The sequence below is a fragment of the Phocoena sinus genome, chromosome 15, assembly GCF_008692025.1.
Source record: "Phocoena sinus isolate mPhoSin1 chromosome 15, mPhoSin1.pri, whole genome shotgun sequence".
Lineage (NCBI taxonomy): Eukaryota > Metazoa > Chordata > Mammalia > Artiodactyla > Phocoenidae > Phocoena > Phocoena sinus.
This window is the reverse complement of record NC_045777.1, coordinates 25,090,376-25,105,786: the sequence shown is the minus strand read 5'-3', so window position 1 is coordinate 25,105,786 and position 15,411 is coordinate 25,090,376. Positions and strand designations below refer to the sequence as shown.

The 15,411-nt window shown below is 48.9% G+C and overlaps 1 protein-coding gene across 5 annotated transcripts in view; it reads left to right on the top strand.

Annotated features, from left to right (window-relative positions):
* The window catches only part of RALY (RALY heterogeneous nuclear ribonucleoprotein), an 86,473-nt gene that overhangs the window by 63,870 nt on the left and 7,192 nt on the right, over positions 1-15,411 (top strand). For 2 of the 5 annotated variants that reach the window (XM_032604673.1, XM_032604672.1), the window contains 6 exons: positions 7,897-8,161; positions 9,252-9,324; positions 11,595-11,764; positions 12,475-12,588; positions 12,795-12,991; positions 14,245-14,293. In XM_032604673.1, coding sequence (XP_032460564.1) covers positions 7,906-8,161; positions 9,252-9,324; positions 11,595-11,764; positions 12,475-12,588; positions 12,795-12,991; positions 14,245-14,289 — 855 coding nt within the window. In that variant the 5' untranslated portion in view covers positions 7,897-7,905 and the 3' untranslated portion in view covers positions 14,290-14,293. Of the gene's footprint in view, positions 1-7,896; positions 8,162-9,251; positions 9,325-9,512; positions 9,561-11,558; positions 11,765-12,423; positions 12,589-12,794; positions 12,992-14,244; positions 14,294-15,411 lie in introns of all 5 variants that reach the window. The other 3 variants (XM_032604671.1, XM_032604669.1, XM_032604668.1) reach the window with 3 other exon arrangements.

Here is a 15,411-nt window from a genome sequence, read left to right as displayed (position 1 = left end):
CTGCCTTGTAATGGATGGCAGAACAAGAGGGGCATTTGTCACTGCCTGACTTCCCTGCGGGGAAAGAGGCTTATAAGTCACAGCTGACAAACCCTTTGATGACTTTTAAACTTCATTTACAGAAAAGAATAGCTATAATCAACCAACGGCAAGCAGTGACTAATCTTGCCACATCACTGTGAGGAGCCAGCCCCTTGAGTTATGGGAAGGGGGAGGAGTCCATCCCCCAGGCTCACAGCAAGTGCTTATTGGCTCTTGGACTTGAGAGTATGCACTCAGCAAGGCTCCATGAGTTTTTTCCCAAAGGATCAGAAAGTGTTAGAAACTGATCTCCTGGCAGGTAGAGTGCATGCCTAGCACAAAGCCATTCTGGGCCAAGGTTAAGAGCACTACCTCTTGTCTCATACAGACTGGTCCCAGCTCTGCCATTTCCTAGCTTGTGTAGGACTAAGCTCCAACTAAGCTTAGTTTCCTCATTTGTGAAATGGACACTATATATACCACCACCTACCTCATAGCAGAAGACATAGTACAGTTCCTGGCATGTAGTAAGTGCTCAGCAAGTATTGGTAATGTTAACCCTGGAACATCACCAGGGTTAATGGAAGGGCCCTTCGTGGTCACATGCTCCCAAACTCATGGTCATGTGGTATATCAGCAGCGAAGCTAGGACCAGTCTTCCTATTGGGGCATGGAGGGGATGACCTCTGGCAAAAATAAAGAAGCCAACAATCATTTGTATTTCCCCAACTCTAACTCACTGTTGGGGATTGTAAGCCCAAGTTTGTACCTACCTACCCTTTGTTGCCTTTCCCTCCATAGCTATATGGGCTGCTTGTCATAGATGCTAAACCTCAGCCTAAGGCCATAATCAAGGGTAGGGTTAGAGTGCAAGATACAGGGAGGGTAGAGTATATACTCAAACCACACTGTGGGAAGAGATGGCTGAGGCCCCAGCTCTACCTTCTGTTTCTGCTTTGGGGTCTCCCCTCATGGCCTAACAGATGCTGATACTAGTGTTAGAGTATAGGACTAGAGACCTCATGGTGTGGTAGAGAGGTGAGTCAGTGGCTCAGCAAAGCCTGGAACTCCTCCCAACCAGTGTTCTTCCTCTCTCAGTCCCAAACAGTAGTGATTTGACAGGCATGGGGAGGGGGCACTCTGCGAAGTTTTTAGGTTTGGTACCAGATACTAGGACAAGGGAGAGAGCATGCATAGGCCCCTTACCCCTGACTCCCTTATTCTCAGGTGAAGCGTTGGAGCACTGGGAGACAACCTGGGTAAAGAGGATTAGGGCTGGAATGTGGAGGATCTAGACTGCCAGGCTAGATTCATCTCTTTGCATAGGGCATTGGGCATTTGAGTTTCTTATGTAAATATCTACTGGTCTCAGCCATTATACTGGGCACTTTACAAATATTGTCACTAATCCTGGGAGGTTGATATAGTTTCCATTTTGCAGTTGAGGAACCTGAGGCCCAGTGAGGATAAGAGACATGTCCAGGGCTATGTCTCATAAGTGGTAGGACTGGGATTAGAACTCAGTCCTGTCTGACTGCAGAGCCGTATCTGCTATTTCATGTTTATTCTTTTGTTATTAGGAAACAGTCAAGAAACAGGTTCCTGGAGAGAAGGCTTTCTTAAAAACAAGTAGAGGACAAGGCCTGTAAACACTGTTCCCCAGCACCTCCACAGTGCCAGCACAGAGAATACTCAAAAATGTTTGTTGAATGAGTGAAGGAGATAGGAGTTGGGTAAGAATAGAAATAGGTATAATCCCCTATTCATTTATAGTATGTTACAGATGTACAGAGAACTTTCACATCAATTAGCCTATTTGAGTTTTATATCAGATTTGAAAGGTAGTCAGGAAAAAGATTCTGTTTTCAGAATAGGTTGATAAGACTCAGAAATTACGAGACTTGTTTCAGGTCACATGACTAAGAGCAGCGGAGCCAAGCCTCCTGAGCCTGCAGCCTAGACCCCTTAAACTCTCCACCCATCCCAGGGGCCCTCAGTGTTCAGGTTGTTGGGAACTAGGATTTCTCTTGGGAGTGGGAATGGTCAAGAACTAAAGAGCATTCCTTGGGAAATTAGTCCTGTCTGGCCAGTAATGATCATTTGGGCAGTGATAATGAGCTGGGGCCTGGAGAGTTTAATGAGATTAACAGATGTTCTGTCATCCCTAGCCGCCTGGTAACCAGGAGTCTCTGGACCAAGGAGGCCCTAGGTACTGATCAGTATAATTGCTTGGCTTCTCCCCATCACTGATAGCTATTTTCCTTTAAAGTCACCCAGATGGCTCCAGGGTTATCTAAGGGCAGAGGTCTGGCCACAGGCTGGTGTGACCACTCATCCCCATGCTTGGGAATAAGGCTGGAGATGTCCAGCAGAACTGGCCCAGACAGAGGCTCTAGATAGCACTGGTTGTAGGGGATGGGGACCAAGAGCAGCAGAGATCCAGTGCTGAGGAGGATTTACAGAGTTGGAGAAGTGGGTGTTCTGATGGTTGAGTGCCTCAGAGGTCAGGCTGAAGACTAGGTCCTGATAGGCAGCATTGGGAGGGCATGAGGTTTGATAAGGCAGAGTCACAAGCTTAGAATAGTTGAGACAGTGGCATGTAGGTGTCAAACAAGAAGCCTGGATTCAAGTCCCCTAGCTACTCCCTTCACCAACTGGGGGACCTTAAGTAAGTCACATATCTTTGCTGATGATCCTCAGCTTTTTCATCTATAAAATGGGATTAACAGTGTCAGCCTCAAGAAAATAAACTGGGGCTTTCTTTACTAAAATCCTGTGCAAATATGAAGCATTGTAGTAGAAAAGGGAAAGGGGTGAGGAGGACCAAGGAGAGGGTGTGGCTGGCTCAGGGTGACACACTCTTACAATGGGAATCAGTACCCAAGGCATCTCTATGCATAGGTTTTTGGAGTCAAACAGACCTGGGTTCCAGTTCTGGTTTTGCTCTGTTAACCAGTTACTTGGTCTCTCTGAGCTTTCTTTCCCTATCTAAATTACCTCCTCATAGGGCTGTTGTGAGAATTAAATAAGGTGAGGTTTGTAAAGTCTCTTGACACATAGTTGGCAGTCAGTAATTAGAGGCTATTCTTATTGTGGTGCCCCTCTGGGAGGCTCGTTTACTCAAAGTTCAGGGGTTCAGGTACCTTTTAGGGCTTTTCTGCCTTGACAAAGCCCTGTCACCCACATGTTCGGGCTTGGCTCTTCCAAAACATAGCTTCCATCTGAAATGTTTCATCTGGGGAAAATGATTTGTTTTTTGCCAAATTTTCTTTTCTTATTAGCCTGGAGGAGCCACCCCATCCCTTTGAGCTGTAAATTGCATTTCAAAGCCTGTGTTCCTATGGGTTTTAATTAACTTAAGATCCCAGCTTTTATGCAGCATGTTGTTTTAGCAGGTAAAAGTGAAGATATTTATTTGGGAGCCAGTCCCCAGTTTTCTCAAACACAGTGTATCTAGACTGCCTTCTCCAAGCTTCTCACTGTCCTGGGGACTTGTCTCCTGGCAGCCCAGAAGGAAAAATGAAATATAAGAACCCTAGACGTAGAGTCAGAGGACCTGTGGGGTTCTTGGTCCTGCTACTCACTGGCTATGGCATCCTGGCCATGTCCATTCCCCTCTGTTCCTCAGAGTAAGGGCATATAAGCTCCATGCTCACTAAGGTCCCTGCTAATCTGACATTGCAGAAGTCTCTGGGAACAAGTTGGGTTCTTGAATTCTCGCCGCCCCCCCCCCCCCCACCGCCCCTGCCCACCTCCACAAGAACAATCCCTCTACCCACCTCTCCTTAGCTCATTGCTAAGCATGGGGCCTCTGGGGACTACAAACACCTTGCTCTCAATTACACAGCTAATCTGTGAGGCAGAGCTTGGCCCGGGGGGAAAATAGCTTATCAAGTCAACCAGCTTCTGCTGAATAGGATGTCAGTATTTTCTAGGGCTCCCACTCTAAACTAGTGGGAAGCCCAGAAGAGCCAAGATAGAATTGTGTGGAGAGGATTGAGTTGGGGATGGTTGGTGTGCGGACCAGGGTGTTTGGGTCAGAGGCTAGAAAAAGGTGCCTGGAACCCTAGCCTCTAGTAGTCCCCCCAACTCCTCCATACCCCTACTTAAGGGCCACAGCTAGCCCTTCTCACCACCTTCTGGGATATTACCTTCACTGCCTTGTCCCTAATGTTTATTGAGCATTTACTGTGCAACTTTGTCAAGCTTGCCTCTAACATTTGCAGGGAAGAACAGGAGTATAGATGGAGACCCGCGTACCATGTGTCTAAATATTCAAAGGTTATAACTTATAAGTGAGGCTAACAAATTGGTATTTTCATAACCTGGAAGACCATATCTGAATTTGGGATTCTATAACTGAACTTAGCAGTTCTGGGAGAGCTAGTCTGAGCATGCTTTCTTTTCATTTTGCACCCCCGACTCCATTCCTCAGTTTGAGGACATGTGAGTGGATACTTAAGCTTTTCTGAACCCCAGAGACACCTACCCCTTGAGATTATGCACAGCAGCAGCACAGCCTGCCCTCTGAAGAGCGTGCAGGCCTTGAAAGCAGATTGGGGGCTATTTGGCTGGGCAATACAGCGGTTAGGTTCCCGGAGAATGCTTCAGGCAGACATTTCTCCTTGGCAGTGCAGGGCAACCACATACATATATTTCCTAAGTGTCTTCTCTACAGATCAGAAAACTGACCCCCGTGTGACATGGCTTCTGACTGCCTTTCCTTGGCATTGTACAGAATGTGCTCCAGTCTGACCTTGACCGTCATCTAGAATGGGCCCAGAAATGGCAATATTAGTAGAACAGAGATGTTCAACTAGTCAGAATAACTTTTAGATCTTATAAAGAGCTTCACAGTTTGCAAAGGCCTTTTATATACATCGTCCCAAACCCCAGGTGATGAGAGAAAAGACTGGGTAGAGGCAAACCCAAAGACTTTGCTCACCAGCCAAGGAGTGAATGCTGATCCCACTATAGCACCAAGCACAGGTGCTCAGCAGTGCTTCCTGTTCAGTAGTGTTAGAGCTCACTAACACTACTGAACAGGAAGCAGTCTGAGGGAACCCAGCAATGGTCATGTCCCTGCCAGGGCAGTGGCAGAGCCAGCAGTCGTCAGTAGATCTCCGAACCCCCTTCTCTTCTTTCTGTCTTGGTCCACACACCTGACCTGGTTGGCTCCCTCCAGCCAAAGCAGGTGGCATCTCCCTGGGCCAAAACTTCATGACTTTGAGCTGTCTCCAGGAGATAGCTCAAAGGAGAGAGTTATCTGATGCCCATGGAGGAGCCCCACAAATTTCTTGTATACCCATGGACACACAAGGAATTAACCTTTGAATGGCTTGTCATCCAGGTAGGGGAGGGATTGTCAGAGAACTGTGAGGAATGGGGAACCCACATACATCGAGCATTTCTTTCTGCATATGGGCAGTGTGTTAAGTGTTTTCACGGGCAGTCTCTTTTGTGTCCCTCACTGCTTTATAAATGTTGATGATTGGATTCAAAGGCAAACTGAGTAACAGAAGAGTCTGTCTTCCCACACCAGCTCCAGAACTGGCACCAGCTCCTTCATCAGTATCAGTGCCCTCTCAGCCCTCAGCCTTTACCTGCGCTGACACACACTTGAGTAGTATCCCTGCTACTGCAAGCCCATAATAGGAGCAGGTTCTTCCCCAGAATCGTTCTCAGGTCCAGCGTATGGTTTCCTTGCAAACAGTACCATCTGCTGGTCAGAAAGTGCTAACTTCTAAACTGGAGGATTGAGGAGAAAAGGGTCTTTAAAACCTAGTGGGACAAAAGATACAGATATCCCAGCTTATACTCAGCTCTTCTCTAATTCACTAAAAATTTGAAACCCCCTATGCCCTAAAATATTAGGTAAATAGGCAGGTGTTTATGGTTAGCCTAAGCTGATGAGAGTTTTTATGCATACTGCCTAGTGGTTCTTCAGCACCTTCTGCAATAGCTCTAGGGTCAGGTTTTAAGATAGGAGTGTTCCAAAAGGGAGTTGCACCAACCCATGCCGGTGAGCAGAAGATGGCCAGGAAGTATAAATGCCAAGGCTTACGTAGGCCTTTTCTACTGAAATTGAGCTTCCTTTTCCCTTTCCCTTTGGAGCCTGTGCCCAGATTATAACCTGTCCAGGAAGGGGAGTAGGAGAGAGTTGTACAGCCCTTTGGGGTAAAAAACATTGCCTGAGTATAGAGAGCAAAGAGCAAGTATAGTATCATCTCTAAGCAAAGGAGACAGAATTTGAATAGTAAGTGTAAAATGGATAACTCTAAAAAATTAATTTATTAAAAACAATTCTCAGATAAATATGCTGACTTACTGTAGTACAGTTGACCCTTGAACAATGCAGGGGTTAATTCGAGTATAACTTACAGTCAGCCCCTTGTTCTTCAGCATCCGTGGATTCAACCAACCATGGGAACCATTCAGTATTGTATTTACTGTTGAAAAGTATTTGCATAAAAGTGGACCCATGCAGTTGAAACCTGTGTTGTTCAAGGGTCAACTGTATTTAAAGTGGATTTAGCTCTGGGAAGGAGAGTGATAAATTTAGTAGAAATGGGCTTTAGGGACCAACGACCTGGGTTTGAATGCCTGTTCCTGGCAAGTTAATGAACTTGTTGGAGTCTGGTTTTGGTAAAATATGAAGGATAATGATAACACTCATGGAGTCTTTTTTTTTTTTTACATCTTTATTGGAGTATAATTGCTTTACAGTGTTGTGTTAGTTTTCTGCTGTACAACGAGGTAAATCAGCTATAAATATACATATGTCCCCATATCCCCTTCCTCGTAAGTCATCACAAAGCACCGAGCTGATCTCCCTGTGCTATGCAGCCATCCATTTTACATTTGGTAGTGTATGTATGTCAGTGCTACTTTCTCACTTCGTCCCAGCCTCTGCTTCCCTGCTGTGTCCTCAAGTCCATTCTCTTATGTCTGCATCTTTACTCCTGCCTTGCCACTAGGTTTATCAGTGCCATTTTTCTAGATTCCATATATATGCGTTAGCATACAGTATTTGTTTTTCTCTTTCTGATTTACTTCACTCTGTATGAGAGACTGTAGGTCCATCCACCTCACTACAAATAACTCAATTAGTTCCTTTTTATGGCTGAGTAATATTCCATTGTATATATGGGCCACATCTAATTTATCCACTTATCAGTCGAACTCATGGAGTCTTGGAATTATTCAATATTGCATGCTACCCTTAGCTCACAGTGAATGCTCAGTGAGGTTTAGCTCATTTTTTTCGAAATGGCTGGTTCTAATAAAGACAGTCATGGTCCATGTCTGGATCAGACTGAGCAATTTTCTTAATATGAAGCTGTTTTAGAGCATACATTACTTGCATTTACCATGTGACCTCTTTACCATGGTTCTACATTGAAGGAACAGAAGAAAAGCTGTGGAAGATCTTCAACTTTAGATCCTGCAAGGGGTAGCATTTGAGATGAACATTAAAGAAAGAGTGGATTTGAAAGAACTGGAGTCAATATGAAACTTATGTAATGTTATAAACCAATGTGTAACCTCAATTAAAAGAGAAGAATTGAGTCAAGCAGATCAGGGTTCAAATCCCTGTCCTGTTATTCACTAGCATTGTGACCTCTGACTTTGCATTTCCTCCCTTATAAAATGTCCTAATTCTGCTTATCATGTCAGTACCAAACGACAGAACATATGTAAAGCACCTATATGAGGTCAGCAGCCAGTGAAATGAACAAAAATGGGGAAGCTGGATGCTGTAGGGGTGTGTGTGTAGGAAGGCACAAAGCAATCCAGTTTAGTCAGGTTGTGGGCCATGGGCAGCCCTTGAGCCCAACCCGGCTTCCCAGCCTCACAGTGGCTTTCTTTCTTCAGGTGGCCACCATGTCCTTGAAGATCCAGACAAGTAACGTAACCAACAAGAATGACCCCAAATCCATCAACTCTCGGGTTTTCATCGGAAACCTCAACACAGCTGTGGTGAAGAAGTCTGATGTGGAGACCATCTTCTCCAAGTATGGCCGTGTGGCCGGCTGTTCTGTGCACAAGGGCTACGCCTTTGTCCAGTATGCCAATGAGCGCCATGCCCGGGCAGCTGTGCTGGGAGAGAATGGGCGGGTGCTGGCTGGGCAGACCCTGGGTAAGCATCTCTCCATGGCCCTGCCCCTGGATTTCTCCTGGGCAGGTGCTGACCTGCATTCTTTAGCTTCCCTCTTAATCCTCTTTTCTGTCTTCTCCAACCGTCACCCACTATAAGATCAGTGCCTGTATGGGAAAATTTTAGAAGTTTCAGGAAAACACTTCTGTCCCTGCTTTCACAGTGTAAGCGTTCCAGTTAAAATGCAGATTCCCCAGAGAAGGGGAACAGTGGACTAGCACAGCCTCTTACATTGGGCTGCATTTGGCTTAGGTTAGAACCCTTTCTGAGAGCCAGGAGGAGGGGCTGGGAGCATAAGGTGAAGCAGGTGCTCTTGGTCTCGGTGTTATGTACATGAGATGTGGCCGTGCTGGAGGCCTACCTTGGAGCCTGTATAGTGTTTGTATATGTTCACATACTTCGGTATATTTATGTATGTTTGAGAAGGATATGTATCCCTGAATATGTGGTATGTGGATGTAACTGAACATGTGGAGAATATGTGGACACATGCTTTACTTACATGTATATATGTAGAGTTATGTGTGTATCAGAATATACTTGAGTGTGTAAGCAGATATTCATGTATTCATTTACCAAATATTTATTGAGGTCCTAACATTTGCTGAACTCTGCTGTAGGCATAAAGATGTTTGGTAGAAGGTTTGTGTAAATGTGCATTGGCTCATTTGCATATGGGCAGTTAAGTATAGGATGTTGGAGCCACGTCTGAGTGTAGTTGAGAGTGTGTGATCTTATTTCCTGGATATGTGAACGTATGTGTGAGGATGTGTGTCTGATGTATGCATTTATGTGAGTGTACTTGAGAAGGCATATAACTTGATGTCCATGGCCGCGTGTGTGTGTGTGATTGTGAGCATTCATGCATGTATCTGAATGTATAAACAACTATATGCATGTGATGTGTGGGTATGGGTCTAATTTGTGAAGATATCTGTTGTCCATGTTAGTGAGTGAAGTCCATGTGTATCTCATGTAAACACATAAATTGCTGCACGTGTGCATGAGGGTGATATTTGTATGGGTGCTGATATCCTGTCAGCATCTGACTCTGCCTTCTCCCTCCATACAGACATCAACATGGCTGGAGAGCCAAAGCCCAACAGACCCAAGGGGCTAAAGAGAGCAGCATCTGCCATATACAGGTGGGGCGCTCTGTCTTGTTTGTCTGTCTCTGGGTGGGATTGGTTCCTCTTTCCACAGAGGGAGTGAACACTGGTGGTGACGGTATGCCAAGCCTAGAATTTGGGGAGGTGTTTGGAGATGAGGGCCTGCGAAGAGTGGGCTGAGTGGCCGTCTCTAAGCCCCGGCCCTCTCCCCTTTGTTTCCCCAGTGGCTACAGCTTTGACTATGATTACTACCGGGACGACTTCTACGCCAGGTGAGCGGGGGAGGGGCGTGCCCAGGCATGAAACAGCCAAGCTGGAAGGGTCCTGAGAGATTGCTGGTGCAGCCCACTCAGTCCTCCAAGTGGGAACTGAAGCCCAGAGTTGTGGACAGGCACCTGCCCAAGGCTGCTCTGCAAGTTAGTGGCAGAGCTGGGACTAGGGTCCAGTTCTATAGGTGCCCAGGCCAGAGCTCTCCCCAGCCCACACTGTCTCCCAACTCTCTGACCGCCCCTCCCCTTACTAATCCTGGGGTGGGACTCAATGTGACTGGACAGCCAGGGGACCTATAAATGTAGCAAGTTGGAATACAAAACAAGTACAGGGCCAGGTGCAGGGAATTTGAGCCCTCACGCTTCTGCTGTTCAGTTTCCTTACCTCTCTGAGGTGCCCAGCCAGCTGAAGGAACCTCAGAGCTCAGTCTGAGCTTCTTAGCCTTATGTTTATAGCCAAGAGGCCAGCAGTCCTTTGGAGGTCTGAATTAGTCCCTGGTAGGCTGTGGCCCACCCCCAAACCTACCCAGACCCCAGCATCCATGGCACCAGCCACATTCTTGTGGAAATCAGGGTGGGGGCTGGCCCAAGCTTCTCCTCCTTCCTGCTTCTCGCCCTCCCTCCCTCCCTCCCTCTCAGCCTGCCCCAGGCTGTCCCAGAAGAACAGACCTCTCTGAGCCTCAGTTTTCTCACCTGTGAGTGGTTTCAGGAGACAGTGCAATGTAGTGGAAAGTGCCCTAGCCTGGGAATCAGAAGACCTGGGTGCTAATCTCAGCTCTGCCACTGAATAGAGTACACAACTTTGGGCAAATCCCCTCCCGCTCTGAAATGGGCTTGTACCAAGTGATCCCTCAGGGCTCTTCCAGCTCTGGGATTCTGTGGTTCAGTGATTCTGACCAAGGCCAGAGCCGCCCCCTCCCCTTAGGGGCAGAAATGCAGGGTCTGGGACTGGGTCCATTCCCAGAGACTCTCCATCTCCAGCCATCACCACCCCAGGGCAGGGGCTCCCTAAACAAAGGAGTACCAAGGCATGGGGCATTGCATTGCCTAGTGATGGCAGGTAACCTGGCTGTCATCAGGAAAGTGATCCCATAGTATACCCCTGTGGCTGCTGTTCCATGCAGAAAGGTGGTAGCAGCAGCAGCGGTGGGAGAAACCCCTACTTGGCTTACTGAGTTTCTGCCTGATCAGGAAGAGAAGCCCTCCTGGAAAGGGCTGGGTGATGGCGTCGGGGGTACAGCATACTGTCTGGTATAGAGGGTCTGACGGAGCTGCCTAACCTTGATACTCCACTGGGCCCCCTGCCCCTCCATCTCCAAAGTCGAGTGAGAAGGATGGGGTGACTGGGGGCCCAGAATGAGGAAAGGGGCTTGGACTCCAGCCTCATGCCTCTGAGGTCATAGGCCCCTGAGTTGAGGGTCTCGGTACCCTGGCCCTTCACCTATCACACCTTCTAACGTGTGTTTTTAGCCAAGTTCTCTCATGCTCTACCCTCACGGCAGCCTTGGGGGATGTGGGGGGCACAGAATTTGGGGTAGCCATCTTCACTAGGCAGATGGGAAAACTGAGGCTTAGGCAGGCTTAGGGATTGACTCTCACTCCCTCACCTCTCTGTTTCCAGCTGGGGATTTGTACTGCTTTAGGGAGATTTGCAAACTCTGACCAGAGCTCGGGGTACAGTTGACTGAGCAGAAGTAGGTCAGGTAATAGAGCAGGACTGGGTGTCAGGGTGATCTAGGGAAGTCTTTCTGGGGCTGTTGTCAGTTTGCTCCTCTGTTGAATGGGGCTATAACCATTACCACCTGTCACCTCCCCTGCTCTTACCCAGCTTGAATGGTAGGAAAAGTGGATGTAGTAAGGTCACTGAGGTCCAGAAAGCCCTTCCTCTTCACCCTCAGGATCTAACTGGGAGCAGGATGAGGTATGTAGTACAGGCTACCCAGCCCTTCACCAGCCCTACATGTGTTGGTCTAGGGTCACAGTGCCTTCTGGTGGCCACAGGCCATGCTGCAGCCTCTGGCCCGTTTGCTCTCACAGGCTCTTCGACTATCGGGGCCGCCTGTCACCAGTGCCAGTGCCCAGAGCAGTCCCTGTGAAGCGACCCCGGGTCACAGTCCCCTTGGTCCGACGTGTCAAAACCACCATACCTGTCAAGCTCTTTGCGCGCTCCACAGCCATCACCACCACCGGCTCAGCCAAGATCAAGTGTGAGTGACTATATCTTCTTCCTAGGTAATTTTTATTTTTGTCATTAGCAAAATAATAGAATTACATTTTTTTACATTGGAAAATAGATAAAGGAACAAATCTCCCACAGTTCTGCAGCTCTAATACAACCAAGTGAGTATTTTCATGCATTTCTAAGAGGAAAAGACCGACATTTGTGGAGGAGGGTCTTGGGTTAGGCAGAGCCCAGTGCTGTGACGTGGAGCCCAGTGAGGAAATGGTGTCATCTTTCCTTTAGTAAACACAAGGACAGGTCCACACAGGCTCGCTACTCCACATTCATTCTGGTGTGCACACGTGGTCAGGCACCCAGGAAATCTGATTGTAAAACACTCACATTTACACACCTTGAAAGACAGATACCACTCTCTAACATAAGCAAAGACACATGCTTGCTCAGGTGCACACAGAGGTACACACCACACACCTCCATTCTTATCCATCCCCAGTCCCTTTCAGAGTTGGAGGGGTCGGGGATGGTGGGGGAGATCCAGGTTCAGAAGGGCCTCCAGAAAGTCTCAGGGGAAGCCACAGGCAGCTCAGGCCTTTTCCCTGGCCAGAAAAAGACCATGGACAAGGATAGTTTCTGCCACTGGCCTGTCTTCCTAGTTGACAGAATGGGGCTAGGGTCTTGTGTTAGTGTCAAGCTCCCAGCCCTTAGGTGACATCCCTGTACTCCCTCCACTCTCAGTAAAGAGCAGTGAGCTGCGTACCATCAAGACAGAGCTGACCCAGATCAAGTCCAACATCGATGCCTTGCTGGGTCGCTTGGAGCAGATTGCCGAGGCGCAGAAGTCCAATCCAGGTCAGCTTCCAAGGGTCCCTGCCCAGATCAGTGGCCAGGGGCACAGGGCAGAGTGTGGGGAGGACAGTGCATGGGGCAGAGAGGGACTGTGGCCTCCAATCCCACCTGGACCCACTGTGCTGAGGCCTAGGTTACGCTAAGGTGCTACCCCGGGCAGCTGCCCCAGGTTGATTTTTATTCCCCTCATCCCCCGCTTCCGCCTGAAGATGGCAAAAAGAAGGGTGAGAGTGGCAGTGGCAGTGGCAGCGCCATCGGCAGTGGCAGTGGCAGTAGTGGTGGCAGCAGCCGGCCACCGGCCCCCCAAGAGGACACAGCTGCTGAGGCAGCCATGCCCCAGGGAGAAGCAAAGGCTCGAGACGACGGTGATGAGGAGGGGCTGCTAACACACAGCGAGGAAGAGCTGGTGAGGGCATGTGGTGGGGGGCAGGGGGAATTGGGACTGGGACTGGACTTTGCACGCTTGGTTGCAGGAGGGCTGCAGGGAGAACGGGAAACTCTGAGCTGGTTGGCTGCCCTATGAGCTCCCTCCTTCCTTCCCAGGGATTCTAGTCCTGTGAGGAAGAGGGGGGAACGAACAGGGAGTACTTAGCTATTTCAGCTGCCAGTTAGAAATCCCACTGAGGACTGGGGCAGACCTCTCTCTAGCCTAAGGCCCATTCTAGACTCTGTCTTCTACATGAGTCGGAGAAGGGAAGAGTCACGGACTCAAGCAAACACACACGGTCTGCAGAGTTCCAGGGAGCACGAGGGGTTTGCCTGGGGAAGCCACGGGGAGTGTGGATATCTACTCCACCTGAGGATTTTCTAAAAGCCATTGTTGCCTCAGAATGAAAACAGGCTGTCTCAAGAGGGAGTGAGCTCTGTTATTGGAATTCTTCAGACTGAGGCAAGGAGCTCATATTAAGTGGGAAAGTAGACCAGATTCTGAGTGTATAAGATGTCTGTTGTGTGCCTAGTTCTCAGTTACCTAACACCGAGCACCAGGCCCTGTAGTTCACACTTTTTAACTTCATTTAACCTTAACAGCAGCCCTGAACTCTGCAAAGTATTACTCTTGTCACATTTTACACCATGAAGAAACTGACACTCAAAGGAGTCAAGTAGCTTGCCTGGGGCGTTGTAGCTAATAAAGGTTGAGCCAGGATTGGAGCCTGGCCTTACGCGGGTCTGTGAATTTTCTCCACATGGCTGGGTTCTGGTGTGAGGACAGATAGGCTTATGGCCATAACAGTTGAGAGGTCTTCCTCATGCCCAGCCTGTCTCTTCTTATTTAAACCTAGCCTGATACCCCATCTTACTCTTCCAGGCATAGTAGTCTCCATAGAGGCCCTAATGAAGGCTTCGAGGCTCCTAAGATGGGGAGCTCACCAGTCTACTAGGCTTTCAGTCTGCTCCAACCTAAGAAGGTCTTTCTATGCAGAATGTGCCCCCTGGCACACCTAGAACTTCCTTGACTGGTCCTTTCTCTCCTGCGGGTCCTTCAGACTACCCTGTTGGGATCCCAAGCCAGCCTTTAGTTAGACTGGTCCCATAGTTATTCCCTTTGGCTGTCCCTCCCCCTTTCTGAGTGTGGTCTCCATGTGTGCTCTGGGCCCCAGGGTAGGACAGAGCTTGCAGTGAGTGATATGTGGTCCTTTGTTGTCTCCTCCCTATCAGGAGCACAGCCAGGACACAGATGCGGAGGATGGGGCCTTGCAGTAAGCAGGTACGGGGGTCCTGGTGGGGAGGGGTGCAGTAGACCTGGCAGGGTAGTGCTGTGCCCAGCAATGAAGGCTCTGTCGTCCCCAGACATCCTGCCATGCCCATTTGTAGGGGCTTGGTGGGTTGCAGAGCAGGCAGCCGTGGATGGGCTAACCAGGTCCACCCAACAGGAGTTCCCTCAGAATACTCCGAGCTACATTGCCTGTCTCCACTTGTAAAGAGCTCTGAGTCTACTGGAGGAGGACAAACCATTACCACCCAGTGTGAGCAGGATGACGAGGACTGGAGAGCCAGGGGCTCATAGAGGGGTGTGGTGGAAGAGGTGATGTGTACCTGAGCCTGTTGAGGATTGAGGGAGAAGTGTCTAAGGGAACACCCTTATCAGAGGCACAGAACGCTGGCAGTCCTCGGTGTGTGAGAAATGGCCAGGAGCCTCCTGTGGCTGCAGTCCCAGCTCTGCACAGTGGGGAGAGGGAGCTGCTCATCATCAGAGGGTGATGATTATGCCAGACTTAGGGGCTGGGATATGATCCTGTCAGGAGGAAATGCCCTGTGCACCCCAGCCCTACAAGGTCGTGACTGTGCCAGTGTAACAGATGTAGAAACGTGAGGCACTGAAGGGGGCAGGGAGATGCCACGTATCTCACAAGATCCCCAGGTGGTAATTGGTGGAGCCTAGATTTGAACCCAGTGGTGTGGGCCTCAAAGCTCATTCTCTGGTTGGTATTTACCACCCTGCTCTACCCGACCCTAGAGGGAAACCAGGCCACAGCAGCTCTGCCCATACTCTGCCCCATTCCTTTGGGGGCCGTTTCCAGAGTAAGACAGGCTTGGGTGGAGGAGGGCCTCAAACAGCAGAGGTGTCTATACGCATGACACATTCATGCTATGAGATGCTCCACCATACATTTAAGTTTAGGCAACCTTCGTGGTTTGTTTTACCTGGGAGGCTAAGTTTTACCTTGTTAAGCCAGTTTGCAGGAGAGGTGCTGGGGACTCAGGTGAGGAAACTGAGGCTCGGGGAAGGGGAAGATTCACCCAAGGTTTCATGGCCAGAAAGTTATGAGGCCCGAGCCAGAGTGCAGGCATATCTCTGTTTGCAAACAGCAAACACCATTCCAC